The 26,410-nt window shown below is 39.7% G+C and overlaps 2 protein-coding genes across 8 annotated transcripts in view; one reads left to right on the top strand and one right to left on the bottom strand.

Annotated features, from left to right (window-relative positions):
* Nucleotides 1-2,761: 2,761 nt before the first annotated feature.
* On the bottom strand, nucleotides 2,762-23,881 carry SREK1IP1 (SREK1 interacting protein 1). The gene is made up of 5 exons (XM_030567323.1): nucleotides 23,764-23,881; nucleotides 12,753-12,800; nucleotides 9,903-10,043; nucleotides 6,803-6,881; nucleotides 2,762-5,475 (listed from the first exon to the last, which is right to left on the bottom strand). Exons 1-5 carry the CDS (start codon nucleotides 23,774-23,776, stop codon nucleotides 5,286-5,288), a joined length of 471 nt encoding a protein of 156 aa, XP_030423183.1. The 5' UTR covers nucleotides 23,777-23,881; the 3' UTR covers nucleotides 2,762-5,285.
* Nucleotides 23,882-24,056: 175 nt separating this feature from the next.
* CWC27 (CWC27 spliceosome associated cyclophilin) overlaps nucleotides 24,057-26,410 on the top strand; it is a 226,780-nt gene continuing 224,426 nt past the window's right edge. For 4 of the 7 annotated variants that reach the window (XM_030567318.1, XM_030567319.1, XM_030567322.1 and 1 more), the window contains exon 1: nucleotides 24,059-24,225. In XM_030567318.1, coding sequence (XP_030423178.1) covers nucleotides 24,184-24,225 — 42 coding nt within the window. In that variant the 5' untranslated portion in view covers nucleotides 24,059-24,183. Of the gene's footprint in view, nucleotides 24,226-26,410 lie in introns of all 7 variants that reach the window. The other 3 variants (XM_030567320.1, XM_030567316.1, XM_030567317.1) reach the window with 3 other exon arrangements.

Below are 26,410 nucleotides of genomic sequence, written 5' to 3'. Positions count from 1 at the left end.
AGATAAAAAAAATATATCAATGGAAGCACGAGTAACTCGTACTTTTCAGGAGATGCTTCCTTTAACATTGAACAGGGTCACTGGGTCCCTGGTATAAAATACCATATAATTATCATTGGAACTGTCATGATAGATAAGCAATAACTACTGCACCTCGTCTATTGAAATCAAAAGACTGCATATGTACAATTAGAACAAAAAAGTCTAATGGAGACAGAAAATTACAAAAATACAGAAGTACCATGTAGACTAGTAAAAAACATGACCGGTTGCTTTTCTAAACTAAAACCCCCTCAAACTACATGCTGACTGTCATTAACAAAGCACTAATATGTGCAGTAGTAGCAATAAGAGAAATCTGCCTCAAAAGGGAGCTAGCAGGATCCAGGGCACGAGTAGAAGAAAATAAGAGAGATCAGATTGCATTAACCATCCTGTCCTTTTGGAATAGGCACAGCTTGGACCAAACCTGTATTTCAGGCCAGCAATACGAAGGTCATCCATGAAGGGGATGCGAAATAATAAACTTTAGAGTAGTTTCAGGAAACAAATTGTCCAAAGGCATGCCCTGTTGAAATGGCTGGGAACCTGGGCCCTTTCGGTAATATCAAAGGTGTGCAGCAAAAATCTCAGTGAAACACAAACATCCCTATGCCTATTATGTTAAAAGTCTTGTACAAGGAAATGTTTTAATATCTTCACCCTATTTCCTTAAAAAAAAAAAAAATCATTCTGAAAAAAATGCAGCTCTAAACAATTGGTTTGTATAGTCAGGGACCATGGCAAAGAAGCCCATCTCCATCTCCAGTGCTGCTGAGATCTGCAATTGGAATGGAAAATAGTTCCTTCCCTTTGAAATCTTTGCACTGCTCTCTGAGTTCCATGGTGACAGGCATAGCATGAGAACAAGAGAGCCAGCACATGGCTTATACATCACTTAAGCCCTTAAATAGGACTTGAGTAGAATTTAACAAGGTAAATAGACTTTGTGCTGGCCCTTTGTAGAAAGATGAAATTTACCCAGTGTCAGCAGTTAGCTGAAAGATTGGTTAAAACCAATCTGATATCTGGATTAAATTGTTTAGGTTTCATTTAGCTTTCAATTCACTGACAGGTAAAAAGGATTTTAAACATACTCCCACATCTTGCTAAATCAGAATTAGTGAAAGCTGCACTCCACATTTTATTCTTCTGCAGCCAATTTGTATCTAAGAAGCTACTGAGCCCATCATAAACAAACAGTTTCAGGGACCAAATGCAAGCAAAACATCTTTAAAGTAACTAGAAATGCTGAACTTTCAAAACAAAAACCCATTAGCAGCAAAGATTCAATATGAAAACAAAAGGAACTAAGTACGTGGGATATTACACTTTTTAAAAAAGCTAATTGACTGTGATTGACTTCTAATTTTTCAGTATGTCAGTTTTACCATCAAAAAAATCCAGATTTATTTAGTATATAAATTTAGATCCATATTTCATTTCTGATTTTGCCAAATTTTCACAAGTAGCAAATTTGAAGCAAGGAGGTACAGATTATCTCTCCTGCTCAAGATAAATTAACAACTTACTATTTTATTCTTGAGGGAGAAGAGCTTCTATTATTTAACATTACATGGGAAATCTCTCAATCTTCTTTAATAAATGTTATAAAGAGTATTTGGTGTTAGTGAAAAATGCAGGCTTGACCGTTCTGGAGGCTAAAATCTTGTTTCCATCCACGTAACAAGTGAAGCTTAGGCAGCAGCAGTGAAAGCATTCTCAAATAACTCCAACTGTCATGTAGAACCCCTGTTAGGCCTAGAAAGTAATTCAGTTTCGATGATCTTTCAACTCCTTGGCCTCTTTACCGAAACTGCCAACAATGGTACTTTGAGCCTGCTGTGATGTACACACACATGCAGTTAAACCAGACTAACTGCTAACTCATTTCACATAGGTCAAACAACCATCAAATAGCAACAACTTCCAGTGAGTGCTGCCCTGGGCAAACTCCTATTAACATCACAGAGATGAAATGCTCCAGATTTAGCTGAGCTTTAAAGGACATATACTCAACTTGATGGCATTTCTATGTGTGTATGTAACATGGTAACTTTCAAACACCACATATGAGCAATTCCAAAATTTCAGGGAATATTCTACGCTTCAGTAGCCAGAAACCTATTCCTGTTGGGGAAAATTGAAAAATCAAAAAGGGGAAATGAGGGATATATGGAGCTCCTGCCCTTTGCCTAGCACAGCCACAGCTTCAAGGACATCTGTAATTGTCTATAAATCAGACTGGTTGATGACACTCATTAATGTCTTCCGGCATAAGATTACCCCATCTCATCGCATCCCACCAATAGAGTTTAACACATTGACAATCTGAATGACTTATCTCAGAAAAATAATAATGGGGGTTGGGGCAAGAAGGTGTGCACACAACCATTGCTACAGGGGAAAGGAAATGGGGCTCTACACAGCCACTGGCCTGGGAGGAGAAGGGGGGACCTTGATAATGCAGAAAAGGGTCACACAGAACCTTTGATGTGTGTGGGGAAGCAGAACACTGGACTATGGTATAGGGCAGGAGGGAATACCTGCTCTTCATCCCTAGAGCCACTGGCACACAGGGAAGAGGGACACACACAGAGCTTGTCGGCTCGAACGGAGGAATACAAGGAGTCCCTGATGCGTGCAGTAAGCTTGGCCTCCACAAGCTACAAAGTGTGTGACCCCTACTATATTAATCCACTAAGCCACTCAGTTTCCAAACTCCCATCACATTATAAATTTATTGCAAAAAAGAAAAATGTAAGACTCACAGTTCACTCTAAAGGTTTGGTGTAAGATACTGACTGCCCTCAAGTCCCAAATCAATGGTAATTAACGGCATTCAGCACACCGAAGGAGGGGCTCAATGCCTTGTAAGATGGAGCCTCAATACCTGCAATCGTCAGAAATTAAAAAAACCTTGAGGGCATAAAAATATTTTGACCATTGCATTTGTGAAGATTACCTGACCACACTTCTGCCAATTAGTTTTTAAATGTACTAAAGAGTCTGGTAATAAATCATGAAAATTGAAGTGCATAGTGGTAGTGGCAAATAAACAGAAACTACAATTGTACAATAAAGACATTACATTGTTTGCAGTTTTGTAAAAGGCTGCACAAAAAGTCTAGGTAATATTTTATTAATCACTTCCTGAATTCAAAATATTGTTTGTGCAAATTCAAAGGGTTAGAAGTCAAATAAGAATCTGCAAATCAGTTACATAAGGGAAGCACAAAATCAATCTCAAACATCTGCTTCCTAGGTATATTTTAAAAATGCATTTCAGACATAAAGCACAATATAGGTTAACTTTTAAAATAGTCTCTGCACTGCTCTTTAGAAATAAATTTCTTAAATGTTTTGCTCCTGGATAAAAGGAGATTTAATTAATTTTTTGCTCCATAGGCCAATTTTAAAGGCTCAAATATAAATTTTACATAGGCCAATATCACAGTATTCCTAAAAAAGCGTCCTATTATGTCCAAAAATAAAGGGAAAATGAACTGCTTAGAAATATAATAACTAGGCTTCTCTACATGGCACAGGCAATGCAGGCTATTGGTTGTAATTTCTAAAAGTGCTCTAACATGTTGTGCTCTAACTGGCCATAGTAAAATCTGCTGGCACTGTCTAAAAGTGTCTAATTCAAGTTAATGGTCTTTCAAACAGGAAAAGGTTAACACAAACGGGGTACTTTTTAGAACATGGCAGCAGAATGTACATGAGGCAGTTAGAGGATAGCACGTTAGTGCATTTTACAAATCACACCCATGTGGCACGCTTTGCCATACTGTATAGATAAATCCTATGTCTTGTAAAGGAGATACAGCAGTAAGGTTCAGACTATGGACTTTGCACCAGTATAAATGGAGTAAACCTGACACACTGACACTATACCTGCAATGGGTTTGAGGTAATTTGAAACAAGAATTACTACTATTTAGGTTCCTGATCATCCAGCTATTATAGCCAATGGGAAATTTTGCCACTGACTTCAATGGAGCAGGAGCTGGTCTTTAGACAATAGGGCACATGCTGTGTTACATAATAGAAGAAAAGATTTTTGGTTTTATAAAGCCACTGTGAATTTTATGAAGAGAATGGTGAATGGGGGTTGAAATTATCAAGAGTATCCAAAGTTCCAGTCTTTGATTTCCCTTTCCCCATTTTCAAAAGATGAGTAGGTAATCTTAACACAATAAATTGACAAAGGACTGGGACATTACTGTAGAAATCATTGCTCGATTGTCACTTAATACAGATAACAGTATATGCCTTATACACACCCGCCTGAAACTAGTGAGTACATACTCAGTCAAGCTCAGCAGTGCCTCTGCTGCTGCCATGGTACCATGGCTACAATGCTATTTATACACATGCTAGTTCCATGAGAGCTAACGTACGTGTACATGAGCAGGGGAATCACACCCACAGCTCATAGTGTAGACACAGCCATACATCTTTGTATTTTACAAAAAAGAAAAGGAAACTGAAGAATGATAGGTGTTATGTTTGTCCATGTATAAATAGAGCCACTTTCTGAGTATGATGGAAAACAATCACTATGTATTTCAAAGTACATTACCAGATCAGTTTTAGAAGACTGTTCTTATTTGTAGCAAATATTTACTATTTCTTCCCTTACTCTGTCCCTTCAAACAAACAAAAAAAACCCCTCAACTTTCTTCTAGCTCAATGTCCTTATTTTTATTCATCAATGGCTTTTACTGCTTTTAAGTGGTGCCTGATATGGAATTATGTCAAACGTAGGTTTTTATTTTCATAAAAGTCAAGATTTTAGAAAAATTAAAATTAATAAAAATGTTTCAACAAATTTTGTTAAAAATTCCAGTGGAAAGCACATTTTAATTAGTTCAAATCTTTCCCTGAACATGTTAGCAATCTGAATATTTTGGTCATGCATGGAAACTAGCAATTAAAAACTGACTAGAAATGAACTAATCACAAAAGTTTAAACAACTAGTCTAATTTCTTGGTCCAACTTGCATAGAATGAAAATAGCGAAACACCATTAATCGCAAAAAACAACATGTAGATTTCCCTGCCACCTCCAAATATTTCATTTTAATAATCTAAGGTGTGGATATTTGTAAATAAATGTACTTTTAAAATATATAGATATTTTTTTTAACCTGACAGTATTGTAAAGCACATATAGGATAGATTTGAAAGGTTAACAATCCTAATCTTTCAGGGTAATGAAAGCTGAATGCACTAACTCCTCAGTCGCTACTAGAGGAGTCTGAACTATCAGATGACGAACGTTTTTCTTTTTTCCTCTTCTTTTTTTCTTTTTTGTGATGTTTTCCTTTCTTAGATTTACTCTTTTTCTCCTTTTTCCTTTCTTTTTTGTGGGATTTCTGTTTTTTTGGTTTTGGATCTTCTTCTTCAGTGACACTTGATGAATAAGATCTGTTAAAAAAACAAAATTAATACAGATTACATCGTCAATCAGGGTATGTATGGGTGAATCATTTATTCACTTTATTTTTCTTTCTACACTGAATTTAATGCTGGAGATTGTATAAACACATGAATCTGTGCAGTAGGTATAGAGGTTGTCCACTCCAGCCTGTAATGGGTAAACCAATCATATTCATGCTCATCCAAACCTTGGCCTCTCTGATGAGGCTGACCAGGAAAGCAAGGAAAGCACTCCTTAATTAACATTGTTCAGAAATGTGTAGGTTATGTTTGGAAAGAGTTAGTAACTCATGCTTGTAAATTAATTACTAATTGTATCTTACTTGTTTAAATGTTAATTTTATTTCTTTACTCTGCCTACAGCGTTTTCCAAAATATGGAATGTAGACATTTCAAGGTTGAAACTAGAGTAAACAAGGCAAATGATCTTACATGTTTATGTCTTAAAAAAAATGGATAGAAAGCATGAAAACAAGGCACATAAGGAGATGAAACTTTGACCAGAAAACCTACAGTAATAAAATCTAACTTAATACCTTAAAACAAATGGCTGTACTACCATTCCTGTTCCCACAATCCCTGCCAATTCAGACAGCAGATGTTACCAGATGCAAAAGATATATACATTTTGATTAAACCGAATTGTCTGTTTAATAAGAGAGAAATCTGGTGTGACATTTAGAATATTTCATGAATATGCAGTAACTTGGTTTTAAGTACAAAATTTAACAATGCAATGGGGGGAGGGGGAGGGGGAAGTGTCGTCTTTACCTTACCATAAACTTCATTGTTACTGCTTGTGAAAATAAGGTATGCAGGATTTGGCTTCTTCATAGTAATAGTCAAAGTGCACTAGGGAACTTTTAGAGCACACTAGCAGGGTCCACAGGGACAGTTAGTGTGCAGAATTAACATAGCTATACCTTAATGTCCCAACTGACTTCAATGGGGGTACTCACAGTGCATAAAGTTAAGCTCCTGCATAAATCTTTGTAGGAACAGAGTCTTAGTATGGTGATTGGTAGAATATCAAGCAAATAAAGTATTATTTTAAATTCTCATTCTACACAGTTTTATCTTATTGTTTAGAGTAAACGAGGTTTTTTTTGGCATTTGTGTTTGCAATGTCTATCACTTTTTAGCCATGTTCCTGATTTGTATTCTGTATCAGACATTCGAATTTAGTATATGTGCTTTTGTAGAAGCAAAAATAAAGGTTAATGTGCACAGGATATAACAATTTGGTAAATATATTTTAGACTTTAAAATATTAAGAAAATTCTGTTTTGGGCTTAATTAGGTATTTGTAAATTACCGTTTCCTTAATTTCTTTGATTTGGATTTTTCTTTGCTTATTCTTTTTAGATTCTTCTTTTCCTCCTCCTGACTTGTATCTGTGGATATAAAAATTGCATTTTATACAAAATATTTTTCCTTTTTAATTTCAAAATTAATTTAAAAAAACTCTCACTGAAATCAGTAATTTTTTTTTATTGTTATGTTTGTTTCAAAACCAAAACATTTTGTAACCAAGTGCTATTTTGCAGGTTCATTTCAAATATTTTGCAGAGCAGCCGCACTTTGGTTACACAACTCACATTGTAAAGGACCTGCATCTAAGTACCAAAAAATAAAACTATGTGAAACTGCAAAACTAAACATCTCTGACAATATCTTCTAGACTGAGCACTGAGTCCCATTGGGCAGATAGAAAGATTAACCTAAATAATCTGTACAGAAGCCTGTGGAACCCCATAAGATTGGGTCCCTAATCCATGAACTACTGGAACTCCATTTACAAAATTTTTCTTAAACATTACATGAATATAGTTGTTACTCTGTGGTACTATCATTTTAGATGCAGTTGTGATAAAAAATAAATAGCTGAAATAGGCAGATCTTTTTACAATTTCACCTTTAAAGTAGTACTGAGTGTCAGTGAATGCAGTGAGTAATACTAAATGAGCAGTATGGTAATAATAATTAAATAACTGCACTGATTTATTTTGTTTAGCAGAATCCATCCTGAATATACACGATTCTGAAGACTATCCACCTTCAAGATCACCGTAATTTTCTATAGTTTCAGAGTTATCTCCCTATGATAATGTTTCAGTCACATCATATATGTCACGTAGCCACAGTATATCACCTGTAGCAAAAAAAATAAATAAAAAAAAATCCTCATCCAGAAACAGCCATAGATAAATTTGTGATAAGAAGCAGCAGATTACAAAAAGAGGTAACTGATGAAAAAAATGTCCCGGTTTGTTTATGCAACAAACTCTCCTTTCTGTATGATTGAGAACCCACACTTCATTAACATGGTTCAGTCATTAAGACCAGGATACAGAGCAGATGTTACAGGCAAATTGCTGGATAAAGCGTATGAAAGATAAATTGAGCAGTGTGCAAAAGGTCTAGAGGGAAAAATTGTTAGCCTGAGTCTTGATGGGTGGAGCAATGTCCACAATGATTCTGTTGTATGTGCCTGTGTGACAACAGATTTCAGTTTTAAGAGATCTTAGTAATAAAGATATGTAAAACATATAAATTCAAAATTCATAATATTAAGGTTGCCAGTGTTTATTTTAAGTAATTCCATAACATTAATACCATGACATCAGATGCAAGGATGTATCGTATCTGATTATAATATTTCCTTCAGCCTTTGAATTAGATTTTTCCCAGGAAACATCTACCTTTTAATGCTGAATTTGTCCATCCAATTAAAATCGGGTGTGACCATCATTCTTTTCTGTCAAAATGACTTTTGAGGTTTAGTGGAATAAGCAGCAGGAAGTGGGAGACATGTTTTAAAAAATGGGAGAGAAAACATTCCCAAAAAACCTAGATGAGTTTTCTGAAATGCTGTATAGAGCACCTACAACTTAAGGAAGAACATTTATACTAGACAGGGATAACACAATATCCTTTAAACATCTATGTACAACAAACTGTTTCTTTCTAGGGCTACATTTACCTTTTTTCCCCGAAATGAGTGTCCATTTAGAGCCACAGATTCAAAAATCCCTAGGTCCACAAGTACACTTTTTCTGAACAACTTAGTTCCTATTCACAAGTTCAAAAGAAACGCTTCTTGGGAAAGCGAACTCAGCAACTCATTTTGCCAAAAGAGGTCCAATAATTTCTTTTGAAGTGTTCTAGCAACACAGGAGGCTATGTTGGAACACATCTCTCTACCTTATCTTCCTAATGTCATCAGAATAACCACTTCACAGAGTATGTTTACACAGGAGTTAGAGGTATGACTGTAGCTCATGTAGAGATACCCAAACTAGCTTTAATCTTGCTAGAGTGAGTACCAATAGCAGTGAGGTCACAGCAGCAAGGATTTCAGCATGGGCTAGTTGCCCAAGTTAGCACTAGAGTCTCAGGTGTGCTTGCACATCCCGTGCTGACACCTGTGCTGCTGTAGCTTCACCATACTACTCACACTAGCTAGATTAAAGATAGCTTGGGTATGGCTGCACCTGCTGCACCTCGGTTGCAGTGTAGACATGCACACAGATAGGATTTTGATTATGAAGTGGAGGCAGGGTCTAGAATGAAAGAGCAATAATAATGCAAATGAGTAAAAAACATTAAGAAAAGTGCATCCATATCTAAAATACATGCTCCCAGAATAATAAAGACTAACTGCAAAGTAACAGCAGAATATCATGCTCCAGCATTCCTAAATTGGGGGCTCATAGTATGCTAAAACAGACCCCCTATCCACCATCTGGGACCTTTTTGTAGGCTGAAACCTTAGCCCTCCTGCATCATCTTTTGATGAACTTGCATACTGTGGACTAATTAAATGCCACCTGTTTTCTCTTTCTCTATAGAGGCTGAGCCTCATTTCCCCAAGACAGAGAGTGAGCAGTTATCCCTCTAAATGTTAACTGTCAAATCAAAACTACCAGCTGCCTTTAAACATAATAATGATTAAGACCTAGAGAGAAGAAACAGACTGAACAAAGAAAAGCATTTAAAGAGGCATCATTTACATGGAGAAAGGAGAAAGGAAAAGAGAATTGTTTCAGCTTTATGCAGTAAACAAAGGATAACATCAATGAAATAATGTATATTACTTTCCCTGCAATGGGCATTTGCACATTCCAAAACTCTCAATCTTTTGGATTTAAGAGCCTAAATGTAGGCACCCATGCTTGAAAATCTTGGTCAAATGTTTTAAAGTAGAACTTTTCTCATTTTTCCACAAGGTGTCGGGGGGGGTGTGTGTGTGTGTGTGTCTCAAATCTCTTCAGCCTGGAGCCATGCCAGAAAAGGATTTTTTTTAGGTCACTGGATAAGACAGAGTAAACTCTAAAGGAGTTAAATGACAGTTACAGGACTTTAAACAAGATAGCTTCCCATTTTAGGATTAGGCTCTATTACTTAAAACATACTCTTTTTCTCTGGTAAGGCCTGCAGTTTCCCCAGCTCCTCTTCCTCGCTGTCTTCACTGCTCGTACTGCTAACGTCTAAAACAATGTCTCTTTTGGGGTCCACACGGAGAAAGTTTCTACACTCAAATGTCAGATGACCAGCTGAATAAAAATCAAAAGAGTAAGCCATGAGCAGAAATACTTCAAATTATAAAATAATGTTAAAGAGTTACTGCTTTGTGCTGAGAAATATGCATTTTAGTATTACACAGATTTCACAAAAGGGATAGACTTTAATTTGGTTTGTCAGTGGGAAAATAAAGGAATATCACTTTAAAAAACTATTGCAAAGTTTGGGGCTGTGTACATAGCAGAGATGTTTTTGTCTTAGGGAGTGAGGGTTCTAATTAGCATCCAGTGCTATTCCCATCAATCAATTTATTTTTAGAATCACTTTCCTCAAAGCTTTTGCATAGTCATCTTCATTATTTGTGAATGTGTCGCATACCCTTCCCTGAAGAACTGATTTGAAGGAAGGTGAAATGTTTTCCAAATTTCAAAAAAAAAAAAAAAAAAAGAATGAAATGCAAGAGTCTATTCCTTTCCAGTGACAAATTATACCTGCAGTAACCAAAGATTATCAACTAAAAATGTGAACGCATACTAAGTTATTCATTATTTTCTAAAACGTGTGTGTTTCAAGTGCATTACAGACACATTAGGAAAAAGGAATTTGAAGCTAGCTTACACTGAACTTATACTGAAACATAGAGGATTGAACCAGGAAGGTAGATGTGAGGTGGAAGCGACTGCTTGCCATTTAAAAAAAAACAAAACTCAATATATTCTTTCTATGATCAGCTCAAAAACAAAATTCCAGGATAAATGTGAAATGAACTGTATACAACCCTCTCCCAATTACTGTAACAAGCGATAACATTTCTAGCTTAGAGATAATAAATAGACTAATTCCTTTTTAACACAGTCAGTATTAGAAATGCTATTCATTAAAGAACACTTGGTCTGCAGCAGCAGTTATCCGTAGCAATGTGTATTTTTTTAAAAATTAGGGGCCAAAAATCCTAAGTTTGTATTCAGGCAACAGAAACTCCTAACTCATCTGAAATAATGGACCTGGGGAAAAATGTGAAAAAAAGGGAGCTCCAAATCTATGATAATTTGTAAAGCTGTTAGTTGAAAAAATAATTTAGCCCCATACAAAAGGGAAAGGTTGCTAGAAGTTTCAAAAGGAACCAGGCTAGTTACTGCTACAAACACAGCTTCTTCACATCAAAGATAATCTCCTGAAGCCAAAGCAGTAGGGAACATTAAAATAGGATAGGTTACTTGGCTTTCCTAATTTCTTTCATACCCAGAAAGTTTACAACACCGCACATATCAAACAATTAATTCTATACTAACACCTAATTGCCTTCAGAGGCGTTGACAAGTAAACTTGCTGGAAGAAAGTCTACTACCTCTCTCCTCACGTAACCTCTTTCTAAACCAATTAAAAATGGTTTGAAAGGTTTGTCAACAAAATGCTCATTAATAATTAAGGGAATAATTAATTACTTAAATAGTATCAAATACGTAATAAGATTTAGTATTTTTTTTAAAAGATAAACTATAAACCAGATCAAAACTAATTCTGTGCTAAGATGTTAAGAGAGAATAATCACTGAGTTCCCCATGCAAACACAACATACAATGGAAATGATAAAGAACAGCTACAGTACTTGCAAGGTAGTGTGTTATGCTAGTGTCTTCCAAAGTGTGGGCATGCAAAGGAACAGTGTTCTTGGGCAGGAAGAGCCCTTGAATTGTTCTTTAAAGTCTCAGCTTTCATTAAAAAAAAAAAAAAAGTATATCTGATATAGTTGTGAAGAAAACATTCAAAACGTGAAATGACTGTAACCAATTCAAAAATTCTTGTTTGAGCTTGCAGAGAGCCTGATACAATAGTTCTCAGATGTGAACTGCTCATTCATCAAAATGCCAGCTCAGATACCAATGAGGATACTTCCAAATGTCAAATTTGTTAGCCATTTCACTTCTCACTGAAACATGTAGGAAAGAAGTAGTATCTTATTATTAGGGCCCTACCAAATGCACAGTTCATTTTGATCAATTTCACAGTCAGAAGGCTTTAAAATTTAGTCAATTCCATGTTTTCAGATGTAAACATCTGAAATATCACTGTGTTGTAACCTTCGAGGTCCCAACCCAAAATGTACCCGGGGGTGGGTCTGATTCCCCTGCCCTTGAGCAGCCCTTCAGGTGAAGAGGAAGTCCTGTCCCTCCCCAGCCCAGCAGGGATTTGCAGCTAGAAGCCCCTGGCTGGGGCACTCCCAGCAGCGGGGTAGATAAGACCCACCTCCACAAGCCTCCTCAGGCTGCATTGGGGTGGGGCCCCACTCCAAAGCTTCCTGAAGCAGGGGAAGGCACTTGGAGGTGGTCTGATCTGCTCCCAAGAGTGGCTGTGCTGGGGAAGGACAAATCCTGTCCCTCCCCAGCCCAGCCAGGACTTGCAACTAGGTGCCCCAGGTTGGGGCGCTCCCAGGAGCACAGGGGAGATCAGATTTCACAGGGAAAGGCTTATTTCATGGCCCATGACACATTTTTCATGGCTGTGAAATTGGTATTATGATAAAGATCTGCACTAAGGTTTCCCACAGTGTGAGAGTAGGGAGCAGATAAAAAAGTATAAATTATGATAGGCAGGCTTTTAACAACGAACTGCAGAGGTGGTGTGTTTGTGTATGTCTGCGTGTGGAGGAGGAGCTGTTTCATTTTCCCAAAGAGAGCTCAGCTTTCAGAAGTTTGAGAGAAACTGAACTCTCGGCATCTTTATACTGCCTTCATACTTACGATAGCCACACTTCTTGCATCCTGCCCTGATATTATCCTTATTTCCACCTGAAAACAAACAAACTTCCATTAATATTGGGTGTTATAATTAGAACTTAGTTTCTTTTAATCCTTTTTATATTTGACTTCACACCACATTAAAGTACATACGCATTCTGTAGTGATTTATTCATTAGAAAAGTCTATTAGAAAACCTAATATCTAGTCTATTGTCTGGCTATGCCGGAAGGACAGGAAACACTGGATGTGTTTTAATTAGGCTGCAGCTTTATTCCTAAATGTCTGGGAGTACCTGACAGATAAAAGTTTACAGTGCAGATAATTCTCTACTTATTTACATACACCCGGGGACAGCACTCCCCTTTACCCCTCCTGGTCCTCAGCAATCCCACTGCTGGGACCTCTCACCCCCTCCCCAAAGGAGGGGGGCTGACTCCCTGCCATACCAGTCCCTAAACACCCATTTCCACTCCTTTAAAGAATACCTCCTTTAAATCCTCTCTCAATCTATTTTATTTGATCACTGTATCCATTCCCTATGGAGTACCTGCACTGGACATCTGCCACAAGGAGGCACCAGCAATTAGCTTGGCTGCCTTCCCCCATATCTAGCCAGGTTCCCAGAAATCTTCTGATGCCTTCTTCAATACCAGCCAAAAACATATCGGTTTCTAAATCTGCAGGTCAACCCCAGCTGCCCTGAATAACTCTTGCCCGATATGCTACGTAAGGACAAGAAATCACCAACTCCCTTATGCCATCCATGATTTTGGCCACTTCCCTGTTCGCAGACCTCCTACCCTTGTCAACTCATGGAGGCTTCACAGCTTCCTGCCATACCCTGTATCACAACCTGCCCATTCAAATAGTTTTTACTCCTGGGAAAAGTTCCAGGATCTGGCTCAAGTTGCTCTTAGCTCTGAACATTAAGTCCACCCCTTTACACATTCCTAAACCATTCCCCGAGGTGAATGTCAATCATATCTGGTGCTTGCACACAGGCCACTACACTATCAGAAGGGGCATAAGCTGCTCCCATAACATGCACCTCCTCTCACTCTTTTTACTTATTTTGGTAATGTAAAGGGAAACAGAATACTATGGTGTTACAACATCTCCAAAGTCACTTTTCTACAGTGTATCCTATCACAATAATCCTAATACTCTATGTTAAAACAATTAGTGCCAAATACTTTTAAATAAATCTACTCTGAATGACTGGAATCATCTATTTTAATGATGCTTTGCATTTTTATTTTTTAGTTCTTTTCCTAAAGCATGGCAACAAACAAAAATCAGCCTACCGTTAAAATATGTTGATTACAACGAAATATAGCTTTTAAATTAAATGTGGGGCTTTGCTATCTATATACATTTATGCAAGCAATTGCATAGCTTTATTTACATTTAGAGTCTTAATTTTTACTTTTTTGTTTTAGAAAATGGTGACTGATGCATGTCTTATTTACCAAATTTTGTCACTAATGATTTTTGTCAAGCTCTAGTTGGATAGACAATAAAATTCAACTAAGAATTTCCCAAAACATTTTTTATTAAATAAAACCACCTTAAAAGTACTGGATACATAGGAAAAAAAGTTTATCATAATATGTTTTGCCTTTAAGGCTACGTCTACATTGCAATTAAAAACCTGCAGTTGGCCTGTGCTAGCTGACTTGGGCTCACGAGGCTTAGGGTAAAGGGCTGTTCAGTAATCAGTGTAGCCATTCGAGCTTGGGCTGGAGCTGGTCTCTAGTATACTGCGAGGGGGCAGGGTTCCAGAGCTCAGGCTCCAGCCTGAACACAATGAAACAGTCCTTTACCCCAAACCCTGTGCGCCTATGTCAGTTGGCATGAGTCAGCCAGGAATTTTTAATTTCTGTTTAGAAATACCCTTAAACTAACAAATTTATTAATGTATTCTTCGTTTATCTGTAGTTAGTGAATTTAACTGATTGTTTCTGGTCACCATGTCCTTCAAGATTTTAGAACTAGTATGTAAGTAAATGAAGCATCAGTTAGGTAAGCTTACCTCATATAACATGATAAAGGCCTAAATCCTTACTCAGTGGATTGATTAGCAATTAGTGTATAAATAGATGCATGAATAATATATGAGCAATATATATGTAGATTCTCAATGCCTGCATAATTGAGTATAGTTATGACCTCTGTATAATCTTTCGAGATAGGACAGCATGAACAAAGGTTCCTGGCAATGAACTGTAACATCTGGATATTCTGTTATTGAGTTTTTGGTGTGTCTAGGGAAAATGAGGGAAGTTTCTGTCAGATAACTAGAATTGATAGTTTTGTTATTGTTAAAAATTTAGAAAAACATGTTTATAACTTAGTGTGTAATCAAGGATTATCATATAGGGTGGTAAATATTACCAAATAGAAAAGGAGTGATTGTGCTAAACAATAAGGAGCGTTGATAAAAAGTGATATGTAATATTGTATATAAAACATCATGTTGGGACCTGAGGTCCCTGTCTATCTGACAGATAATTCATTAGCCTGCTACCACACCTCACCTCTCTCAGATTTTGGAAGGCACTTCAGATTCTTAAATTTTAGGTCGAGTGCTCTAGCTATCTTTAGAAATTTCACACTGGTACCTTCTTTGCATTTTGTCAAATCTGCAAAAGTGTTCTTAAAAAGAACATCATGTGCTGGGTCATCATCTGAAACTGCAATAACACGAAATATATGGCAGAATGCGGGTAAAACAGAGCAGAAGACATACAATTCTCCTTCAAGGAGTTCAGTCACATATTTAATTGACACTTTTTTTTTTTAAACAAGCGCGATCAGCATGGAAGCATGTCCTCTGGAAAGGTGGCCGAAGCATGAAGAGGCATACAAATGAGTTAGCATATCTGGCACATAAATATCTTGCAATACCAGCTACAAAACTGCCATGTGAACGCCTGTTTTCCCTTTCAGGTGACACTGTAAATAAGAAGCAGGCAGCAGTATCTCCTGTAAATGTAAACTAACTTGTTTGTCTTAGTGATTGGATGAACAAGAAGTAGGACTGAGTGGATTGTAGGCTCTAAAGTTTTACATTGTTTTGTTTTTTAGAGCAGTTATGCAACAACAACAAAATAATCTACATTTCTGAGTTGCACTTTCACGGTAAAGAGATTGCATTATAGTACTTGTATAAGGTGAATTAAAAATTAATATTTATTTTATCATTTTTATAGAGCAAATATTTGTCACTGAAAAAATAAAAAAAAGTGAGCACTGTACACTTTGTATTCTGTGTTGTAACTGAAATCAATATATTTGAAAATATAGAAAAATATCCAAAAATATTTAATAAATTTCATTTGGTAGTCTATTGTTTAACAGTGTAATTAAAACGTGGGTTAATCATGTGAATTAACTGCAATTAATCGACAGCCCTACTTTTAATATTTTGTTTTTTATATCTTAATTTAGTAACTCAGCGTCTTAGCGGATGCTTTCATGCAGAAATAGTTTCATTTGTGGTATTAAGGTAGAATATGTTATATCCTTTGTAAAGCAATAAGCTAGGATGTAAAAAAATTAAAGAGGGTAGACACAAACACATGTCAGATAACATCAGAAATCAGACACTGAGAATTCTGCCTATGGTAGGATATTCTGTGCAAAAAAATCTGAAGAATTTAGCCTTCTGAAAGTGATGTTAAAAGTTGCACAATAATTTCATTTGTGTATTTTTCTGATTCTTTTGTCATGGCTGCTTAATTGAATTGAAAAGACATCAGAAGATATTCAAAGCTCATTATTAATAACAGAATACTTCTGCAGACTTAAATTGAACTGACATATACAAAATTCTTGACACAAAACAACGCCCCTCCCCATTATCATATATCATTAATATTACCCTAATGTCTATGAGCCCTAGTCATGGATCTGGACTCCACTGTATTAGGTGCTTTTCAAATACAGAACAAAAAGACAGTTCCTTTGTCCCCAAGGAACTCACAAGAAACAAGCTATCTGACTGCCCATTTCTTCTTTGCTTACACTGACATGACATAACTTCATTATGCAGCAGCTGCAGGCACTTCATAGTTAAGATTGCAACTATAAACTGATTCTCCCCCTTAAACTCCCCTCCTACTCTGCAATGGCAAAATAAATAAATAGTGGCCTCATAAAAATAATAAAATAAAAATAACCAGATTTTAAATGGGAACTTCAAAATAGTACATCAGCTCCAAGCAAGCTATCTTTGGCTTGCTGGAAAGCCCATTGTCTTCATGAAGCTCTGCAGAACACCAAGGACCCATCAAATTCACTCATAAGAGTTTTAGAAAGCTAATTTGCCAGTGTATTAAAGGACATTGACAAGCTATGCAATACAGGGCACATACATATTATAAAGCAGAGTTTTTTGCCAGTCTCATTTCCTCCCTGACACACATCTCGTTCAGACTTTCTAAATTCAGCTGGATTCCCACTTCAGTACACTGGTTGAGGTCTTCAGAAGTGGGACACTTGCCTAGAAGGATGGTGAGATGTGGCAAGCTGCAAAACCACAGGACTTAGGGATGGCAGAGAGGGAAGAGACTGCTGAGGAGGCGGCAATCTCTCATCCTTGTTTGTTCTCTGTGTATGGGCTGCATAGCTGGCTGTGGGCCCCTGAGTAATCAGCTTAGACAGCTCTGTTTGCTGGTGTCTTGGTAACCATGACCTGAACCATGTGGTTCTGACCCTTTTACCTTTGATCAGCCTTGCAGTTTGAAGTCTCAGTAGTTAATTACTCCCTGGTAGTGATGGGTGGGGCTGAGCTGAGCTAAGCAGGGAGACTTGGTATAAAAAGTCACTTGCAAGGTGAACTCAAGAGCTGTGAACAGAGGTAGCTAACATGATAGTTTTGAAAGGAGTTCAGGAAACATAAATATCTCACGTTCCTGGAAGAGATAAACTGGCCACCAAGGAGTCAGAGAGAAAGGAACTCAGCAAAGGTGTAGCAGTTCTTAATGACCAAAGGCAGAAGTCAAGGTGGCTTTCTACACAGTTGGAGGCTGACAAAGATGGGTAGACTGCAGCCACCAGAGAGAAGAGGACCTAGGAGGAATTCCACATAGCTAGAAGTTTACCATTGATACCAGGTCCTCAATGTGGAAACTGTGGAAGATCTCTCTGAAGATCTGGCTGGTCCATGGAACAGAGAGATGTACAGGACACACCTGTGGATGTCTTCTTGGCCCAACCTGTAAGAAAACAAGCTTGCCCACAAAGAGATCTTCCACTGGCCAAGGAAGATTGATGATCTTTGTTGGGGATTCTACAACAAGAAGAATGGAAAGAACATTCTGCCAAGGACTGACAGACAAAAGGCAGCATGCTGCCTTCCCAGAGCCAAGAACTGTCATGTCACACTAAGATTGGAGAGGCTTCTGAAGTTGATGAGTAAGGATCCACTGGTGATAGTCAACATCAGCCCTAATGCCATTGCACTGTGGTATATCTCATAGATGATAGATGACTTCAGGGAACTCAGAACACTGCTGAAGAAGGAGAATGTCCAAGTGATCCTCCGTCTTCCTTCACCAAAGGACATGGAGGATCTCCAAGAAGTCAAAAGATCTAAAAGTGAACCTCTGGCTAGGTAAGTGGTGAGGATGTAGGGTTTTAACTTTATGGAATATTGGTCCACTTATGGGGAGAATTGGCTGTACAGTTTGGATTGCCTTCATCTCAGTAGAAAGGGAACCAATTTTCTCAGGGACAGGCTGGCTACAGTAGTTAGGAGGGCGTTAAACTAATAATAAAAAGAGAGAGAGTAAGAAGAGGGAAGAAATGGGCTTTCATATAGCACAAAATTGAGATGCTGTGAACACAATTAATCAAGAAACCAAGGGACAAGAAGAGAAAAAAAATTCTTTAATTATGTATATGCCAATGCTAGGAGCCTGAAATTGCTCATTTATGAACAAAAAATTGATCCAGTTGATGCCAGAAACCTGATGGGAATATTTGCACAATTGGAATGCAAAAATGAATGGCTATAATTTATTTAAGAAATATTAAGTGGGCAAAAGGGAAAGGGTAGTGGGACTCTGTCAAAAATGACATTATCTGTTTCCAAGTCAACGAGAACTCCGAAGAAAGTGATCCATAAGCATTCAGAGTCAATGTACTAACAGATATATTCCCATTTTGTGCTTTTAGTTATTGTCTGCTACAGACTAACAAACCACACTAAGGAACAGGGTGACCTGCTTGTTAAACACATATCTATAATATATAGGAAAAAAAGTTGTGTGATCATGGGGGCCTTAAGTTTGAGTGACATATGGAGGTCACATGCTGTCAGTATTAACACATCTTCAGAATTTTTAAATATTCTAGATGACAATTTCCTAACTCAAGAAGTATTGCAACCAACATGGGCAAATTCTCTATTACATCTCATCTTTACAGATAAAGAGGAATTCATCACAGAACTAAAAATTAGTGGCAGCTTAGGTACAAGTGATTATGATTTGATCACATTTGTTAGATGCAGGCAGAATAAAGTCCAAACCAGTAATATATGCACTTGGTGCTTTAAAAAGGCTAATTTCACAAAAGTAAAAACAATTATGAGCCATATCAGCTGGGAGGAAAATTTAATCACAAAAATGTGAATAATAATTGGGAATTGTTTAAGAACACTTTACTAGATGCCACAAAAGCCATAATACCACAATCCAGAAAAGCAGTACTGGTTAAAAAAAAGGACCTGACTTAAAGGGGAAGTGAAGGGGGCTATAGAAAATAAAAATATATAACAAATGAAATAAAAGGGAAGTTAGCAATAATGAATATAAATCAGAAGCTATGAATTGTAGACAATTGATAAGGGAAGCAAATGGCCAGCAGAGTTAAGTACAAAAAGGATGAGTTTTTTAAAAAGAATATAAAGAACTCTAACAATGGTTTTGGACTATTAGTAAATGGAAATGGTGGAATTATTATTATAACACAGAAAAGGCAAAACTGTTCAATAAATATTTCTTTTCTGTATTTGGGGATAAACCAGATGATTTAGTCATCTCATATAATGATCACACTCTTTCCATAAAGATCTCTCATGAGGATGTTAGATGGCAGCCATTAAAGTCAGACATTTTTAAATTAGTAAGTCCAAATAGCTAAAACTCTTAGATACAAACTTTCACCTTTATTCAATCGCTCTTCTACTAAAAGCTAATTTTATTTCCATACTGAGAAAACTTGGATACAGCGCTATTTATGCTCTACATTAAGCACAGGCAGAACTGGATATCATCTATATACTGTTGGCAATTCAGCCTGTATATTGTCACCAGCATTCCCAGTGGTTTCACATAGATATGGAATAAGGTGAGGAAAATAACTGAACCTTTTGAGATACCGACTGCAGACAGGCTATGGAGGTGGAGAAACCATTGCCCATAACAACCCTTTGGATTTGGTTTGAGAGAAAGGACTGTAATCATTTCAGGATATTTCTATTCATCTCCACACTTACTGGGCTGCAACAGGAGTATCTGGTGATGTTGCAGAGAGACCCAACAGAATTAGTATGGAATTATCTCCTTCCCTTGCCTATGATCAGGAATAGATCATCCAAGAAGCCAAATGCTGTGTCTGCCTGTCTCCCTTTTTGAAACTTATATTAATCCCTATTTTCTCGAGTCATAAGAATTGAAAGATGCATGAGGAACTGGTTAAAGGGGAGACTACAACTGGCCATAGCAAAAGCTGAACTGTCATGCTGGAGGAAGGTTACTAGTGGAGTTCCTCAGGGATCAGTCTTGAGACCAGTCTTATTTAACATTTTTATTAATGACCTTGGCACAAAAAATGGGAATACGCTAATAAAATTTCCAGATGACACAAAGTTGGGAGGTACTGCCAATATGGAGGAGGACTGGAACATCATACAAGAAGGGTGGGTGACCTTGAAAACTGGAGTAATAGTGTTACCCAGAATGTGGCAATACTGCCATCAGCCGTCTTGTATGTTCAGTCACTGCTAGCTGAAAAACCAAACTCCACATAGCATACCTAGGAATAATTTTGGCCCTGAGAGGCAAGAACGTGCAATTGCATGTTTGCAATTCTACTAATCAGAATAGGAAGATGAGACAAGGAGTTGGTGAAAATAGAAGGAATGTTTGGACAGCCGACCTTGGTTTTAAGTGCCTCTGACACATACATTTTATTGTTATGATTAGAAATGCTTTGATACGAGATAATGAGTAGTTTGCCGGAATTACAAGAATTGGTGACCCTTTAGGGGTTACTATGGTGACCCACTAGGAGTCACTGTAAGTTATATGCTTTGTTTAAAGTTAGCTATAAAGGATTAGGTGAAAGAATATGCTTTGGATCAGACTGAAGAAGCTTTTCTTTAGACAAGGATCTGACACCTAAGTTCCCCAGCAGCTAGATGGAAGGAGGGTCCCTGAAAGGCTGGCTGTTGATTCCTCAGAGCCATCTTAAACTTTGGTAGATTCAGACCTAAATCTGAATGTACTGCTACAGTATGTGTGTGCGTGCGCATGTGCTTGAGACCTGATAAAAAAGTAGTTTTAGGTAAAAAACACTCTAGTTTGTGCCAATCATTGATCAAATGGAGGAGCTGTGTCCCCACTGATTTACTCCTGACACTGCCTGGAGAGAAAGAGTTAAATTACCACTGCTTTGGCTTTTGAAAACCCTAGGTAACAATAGCAATAGGATGAAATTTTAAAGTGCAAAGTGCAAGCTCAAGCACCTAGGAACAAACAACAAGATTTTTTTTTTCTATAAGCTGGGGACATATCAGTCAGAAATGACAGAGGAGGGAAAAGACCTTGGAGCTTTGGTCAGTTACAGGATGACCATAAGCCACCAATGTGACGTGGCCATCAAAAAAGCTAATTCAATCCTAGGATGCATCAGGTAAGGTATGTACAGCAGATATAAGGAAATGTTATTACCATATTACAAACCACTGGTGAGATCTCATCTATAATACTTAAGAAAGATGAATTCAAACTGGAACAGGTGCGGAGAAAGGCTACTAGGGTGATCAGAGGAATGAAGAACATACTTTTGAGGAGGAGACTTAGGGTACATTCACATAGCAAAGAAAAAACCCTGGCTTACCCATGCCAGTCAACTTGGAGGCTGGGGGGGCTGTTTCATTGCTGTGTGAACTTCTGGGCTTGGACTGGTGCCCATCTTCTGGGACCCTCCCACCCTGCAGGGTCCTAGAATCTGGGCTCTGGTCCGAGCCCAGAAACAGACACAGCAATGAAACAGCCTCGCCGTCCGAGTCAGATGGCACGGACTAGCTACAGGATTTTCTTTGCTGCATAGACATACTCTTAAGGAGCTTGACTTTTTTAGCCTAACCAAATGAAGGCTGAGGGGAGATACGACTGCTTTCTACAAATACATCAAAGGAATAAAAAGGGAGAAGAGCTATTTAAATTAGGGACTAATGATGGCACAAGAACAAATGGCTATAATCTGTCCATCAACTGGTTTAGGTTTGAAATTAAACAAAGATTTCTAACTATCAGAGTGAGGTTCTGGAATCAATGAATCAGAATATTAGGGTTGGAAGAGACCTCAGGAGGTCATCTAGTCCAATCCTGTACTCAAAGCAGGACCAACACCAACTAAATCATCCCAGCCAAGGCTTTGTAAGAGCCTTAAAAACCTCTAAGGATGGAGATTCCACTACCGCCTTAGGTAACCCATTCCAGTACTTCACCACCCTCCTAGTGAAACAGTGTTTCCTAATATCCAACCTAGACCTCCCCCACTGCAACTTGAGATCATTGCTTGTTGTTCTGTCATCTGCTATCACTGAGAAAAGCCTAGCTCCATTTCTATGGAACCCCACTTTCAGGTAATTGAAGGCTGCTATCAAATTCCCCCTCACTCTTCTCTTCTGCAAAGTAAATAACCTCTATTCCCTCAGCCTCTCTTCGTAAGTCACGTGCCCCCTCCCCCTAATCATTTTTGTTGCCCTCCGCTGGACTCTATCCAATTTGTCCAAATCCCTTCTATAGTGGGGGGACCAAAACTGGACACAATACTCCAGGTGTGGCCTCATCAATGTCAAATGGAGGGGAATAATCCCTAAGGGAAGCAGTGAGGGCAAAAATCTCTAACTGGTTTCAAGACAGAGCATGATAAGTTTATGGAGGGGATGCTACGATGAAAATGCCTACAATAGTATATGGCCCATCTACAACTCTTAATAACAAATATCTCCACTCCAACAGCCAGAGATTTGTCATTAGATGGGGAGCATATTTTTTCCAAAGGTATCTAGCTGGTGTGTTTCATGAACCTGCTTAGAGTCTAATGGATTGCCATATTTGCACTCAGAAAAGAGCCAGACTGGGGATTTTCACTTTCCTCTGCAGCATGAGGCTCAGGTCACTTGTTCTGTTAACAGTACTGTAAATGATGGATTCTTTGTAATCTGATGTCTTTAAATAATGATTCAAGGATTTCAGTAATTTAGCCAAATTATGGTTTTATTACAGGAGTGGGCGGGTGAGATTATGTAGCCTGCAATGTGCATGCCAGACTAGATAATCACGATGAGCTCTTCTGGCCTTAACCTATCAATATAAACCAACTTTTCCACAACATGAAATCTGGATTTCTTTCCTTCAGTCTGTTTTGTTTTGTGGCTACTTCCCCTCCAGGCTGATACACGGTCCCCACTCGCTTTCTGGCTCTTTTAAAGCTTCACTTTGTGTTCTCACCCTGGCCACCTTTTTGTAGACCTGGCCCGTCTGGTCTGGTCTCCCACCTCGTCTATGGGGGCACTCACCCCTCCACCCCCTGCTCTTTACTCACTCTCCCAGGAGGGGTCCTGCCCCCTTCAAGTAAGGGCGACCGGATGTTTCACTGTGGGGCGCCCCCACGGCCCCGGGCAGCCAGGCTCCCTTCTTTGGCTCCCGCGCCAGGTGTCTCAGGGTCTCCTCGGGCGCCCGCTCCCCCCACGCCAGGGCGGGCCTCTCACCTGGCAGCGCCATGGGGCCAAGAGCCCTGCACCGTCTCCCCCAGAGGAGTCGAACCCAGGCGGTGGTGCTTCCCGGCCGGAGGCCTTTGGGCGGCGCACTCCGGGACGTACCATTAGACAGGGCTAGGAGGGGTGAGTGAAATCGCCCCGCTGACTGGCAGAGGAGCCGGGTCAGCCTCAGGATTAAGAGGCGCGACGGAGGCGGCGCGTTTCTCTGCGCTTGTGCGGCGGCTCTGTGCTCGGCCTCTCGCCCCGGCCGCCTCCCCCCGCGCCGCGGCGCCGGATCCCGGTGTCCAAAATGGCGGGAGGTTCGCGGCGCTAGTCCGGGCTTTCGCAGCGCCGGGACTAGAGAGACAGCGGAGCTGGGTCCATCCTCGCGGCGCCCCCTCCCCAACGCCCTAGCCCGCCCCCGCCGCCAGCATGAGCAACATCTACATCCAGGAGCCTCCGACCAACGGCAAGGTGAGCCCCCGCCCCGGGCGCGCGTGAGGTGGGATGGGGCAAGGGACCAGCGTGAGGCTGGGAAAGGCGAAGGGAGTCGGGAGCGTGAGGGACAGCGCCACTGACCATCAGTCGGACTCCCATGATACAAATTGTTCCCGCACCCCGTGCATGTGCTACGCTTCTTGCAGGCGCAAGTTATGTTGGCGGACAGTGGCCTCCGTCAGCCTATAGCTCCTGTAACTGCAGGCTTGGCTGCTTGCTTCGGCGCTGCGCGTACTCACCAGGAGTGCATGGGTCGATGCAAAGTGCGTGCACCAAGGGTGCGTATCCCAGCCTGCAAACCGCTACCGTCTAGCGCAGGGGTTCTCAACATGTTTCTTTCTGAGCCCCTCCCACACCCCCTAAAAACTCGACGACCCACTTGTGCCAGAACAATGGGTTCTCTGCATATAAAAGCCAGGGCCAGCGTTAGGGGGTAACACACAGGGTAATTGACTAGGGCCTTGCGCCACAGAAGCCCCTTCAAAGCTAAGTTGTTCAGGCTTCAGCTTCAACCCCATGCGGTGGTGCTTCAGCTTTCTGCCCTCGGCCCCAGCGAATCTAATGCTGCCTGGCAGACCCCCTGAAAGCTGCTTGCGGCCCTGCAATCCTGGAGCCCTGGTTGAGAACCACTAGTCTAGCATGATGCTTTTTGGGAAGTTTTCTCCTGTGGTGGGATAGAAATAACTCACTCAGGCCATGGCTACACTCACACTTTACAGCGCTGCAACTTTCGCGCTCAGGGGTGTGAAAAAACACACTCCTGAGCGCTGCAAGATACAGCGCTGTAAAGCGTCAGTGTAATCAGGGCGGCAGCGCTGGGAGCACAGCTCCCAGTGCTGCACACTACACCCGTAAGGGATGTGGTTTACATGCAGCGCTGGGAGAGCTCTCTCCCAGCGCTGCCGCTCCGAGTACACTCACACTTCAAAGCACTGCCGCGGCAGCACTCTGAAATTCCAAATGTAGCCATACCCTCAGTGATCTCTGGGAGATGAGTCAAGTTCCCAGCATGCAACTTAGAATAATAGGGTTAGGAGGGACCCCAAGGGTTATCTACTCTAACCCCTTGCCAAGAGGTGGGATTTGTTGTGGTTAAACCAGTCAAGACAGATGGCTCTCCTTCCTTTTAAAAATCTCCAGTGAAGGAGCTTCCAAAACTTCCTGAGGCAGTCTGTTCTATTGTCCTATTGTTCTTATGGCTATGAAGTTTTACCTGAGATTTAATCTAATTTAAATTTTCTCCATCCCGTAATGTCATCCCTATCCCAAAATTATTATGCTATTTTTTTTAAAACCCACAAACCTGCATGGCACTTATAGCTGCCTGCCATCTCTGACAGAAGGATGGAGCCTGCAGAGCTCTGTGCTATTGTCATGAACGTTACAAATACAGAACGCACAATCCTCTAGTAATAGCAGAGCTGCAGGAAGAACCGTAGCAACAGGGGACGTGATTTCTTTGAAGAGAGACTGCTGAGGGTCATAGCAAAAAATAATTCAAGGTTATTGATGGAGCACTGCGTAGTGCTCATTTTTCAGGCCCACATTGGTGAGATCACATCATAGTGCAGGTTTGGGACAACGAACAGTGGCTGCACAACTTTCAAATGCAAAAGGCTGCCTTGTTGGAACTATTTGCGAAGCTCACTCAGCTCTCCAGTAAAGGGACACCAGAATGAGAGCTTCGCTGGCAGTTGAGAAGTGAGTGGCATTTCCACTGTGGAAGCTTGTGATGTCAGATTGCTACTGGTCAGTGGGAAATCATTTTGGAGTTGGAAAATCCACAGTGGGGACTGTTGTCATGCAAGTATATGGGGCCATTAATCTTATTCTGCTGCACAGGACTGTGATTCTCAGTAATATGCAGGACATGGTGCATGGATTTGCAGCAATGGGGTTCCCAAGCTGTGATGGGTTGATAAACAGCACGCACATCCCTATATTGGTACCAGCTCACCTTGCCATAGAGTATATCAATAGAAAAGACTATTTTTGGGGATTATGCAAGTAGATCACTTGGTACGCATCACTGATATCAATGTGGACGGGAGAGGTGTGAGGGAGAGCAGAAGTGCATGATGTTTGCATCTTTAAGAACAGGACTGTTCAGAAAGCTGCAAGCAAGAACATTCTTTCCTGACTGCAAGGTTACCATTTGCAT

Source organism: Gopherus evgoodei, chromosome 6 (genome assembly GCF_007399415.2).
Source record: "Gopherus evgoodei ecotype Sinaloan lineage chromosome 6, rGopEvg1_v1.p, whole genome shotgun sequence".
Classification (NCBI taxonomy): Eukaryota; Metazoa; Chordata; order Testudines; family Testudinidae; genus Gopherus; species Gopherus evgoodei.
This window is presented reverse-complemented; position numbering and strand designations above follow the sequence as displayed.

Bases quoted from the DNA above. Each gene is read 5' to 3' on its own strand.
- SREK1IP1 (XM_030567323.1), bottom strand. The intron at 10,044-12,752 runs GTAAGTATGAAG...ATTTTTATTCAG, and splicing joins ATGCAAGAAGTGTGGCTATC to CTGGTCATCTGACATTTGAG. The intron at 6,882-9,902 runs GTATGTTTTAAG...TTATATCCACAG, and splicing joins GGCCTTACCAGAGAAAAAGA to ATACAAGTCAGGAGGAGGAA.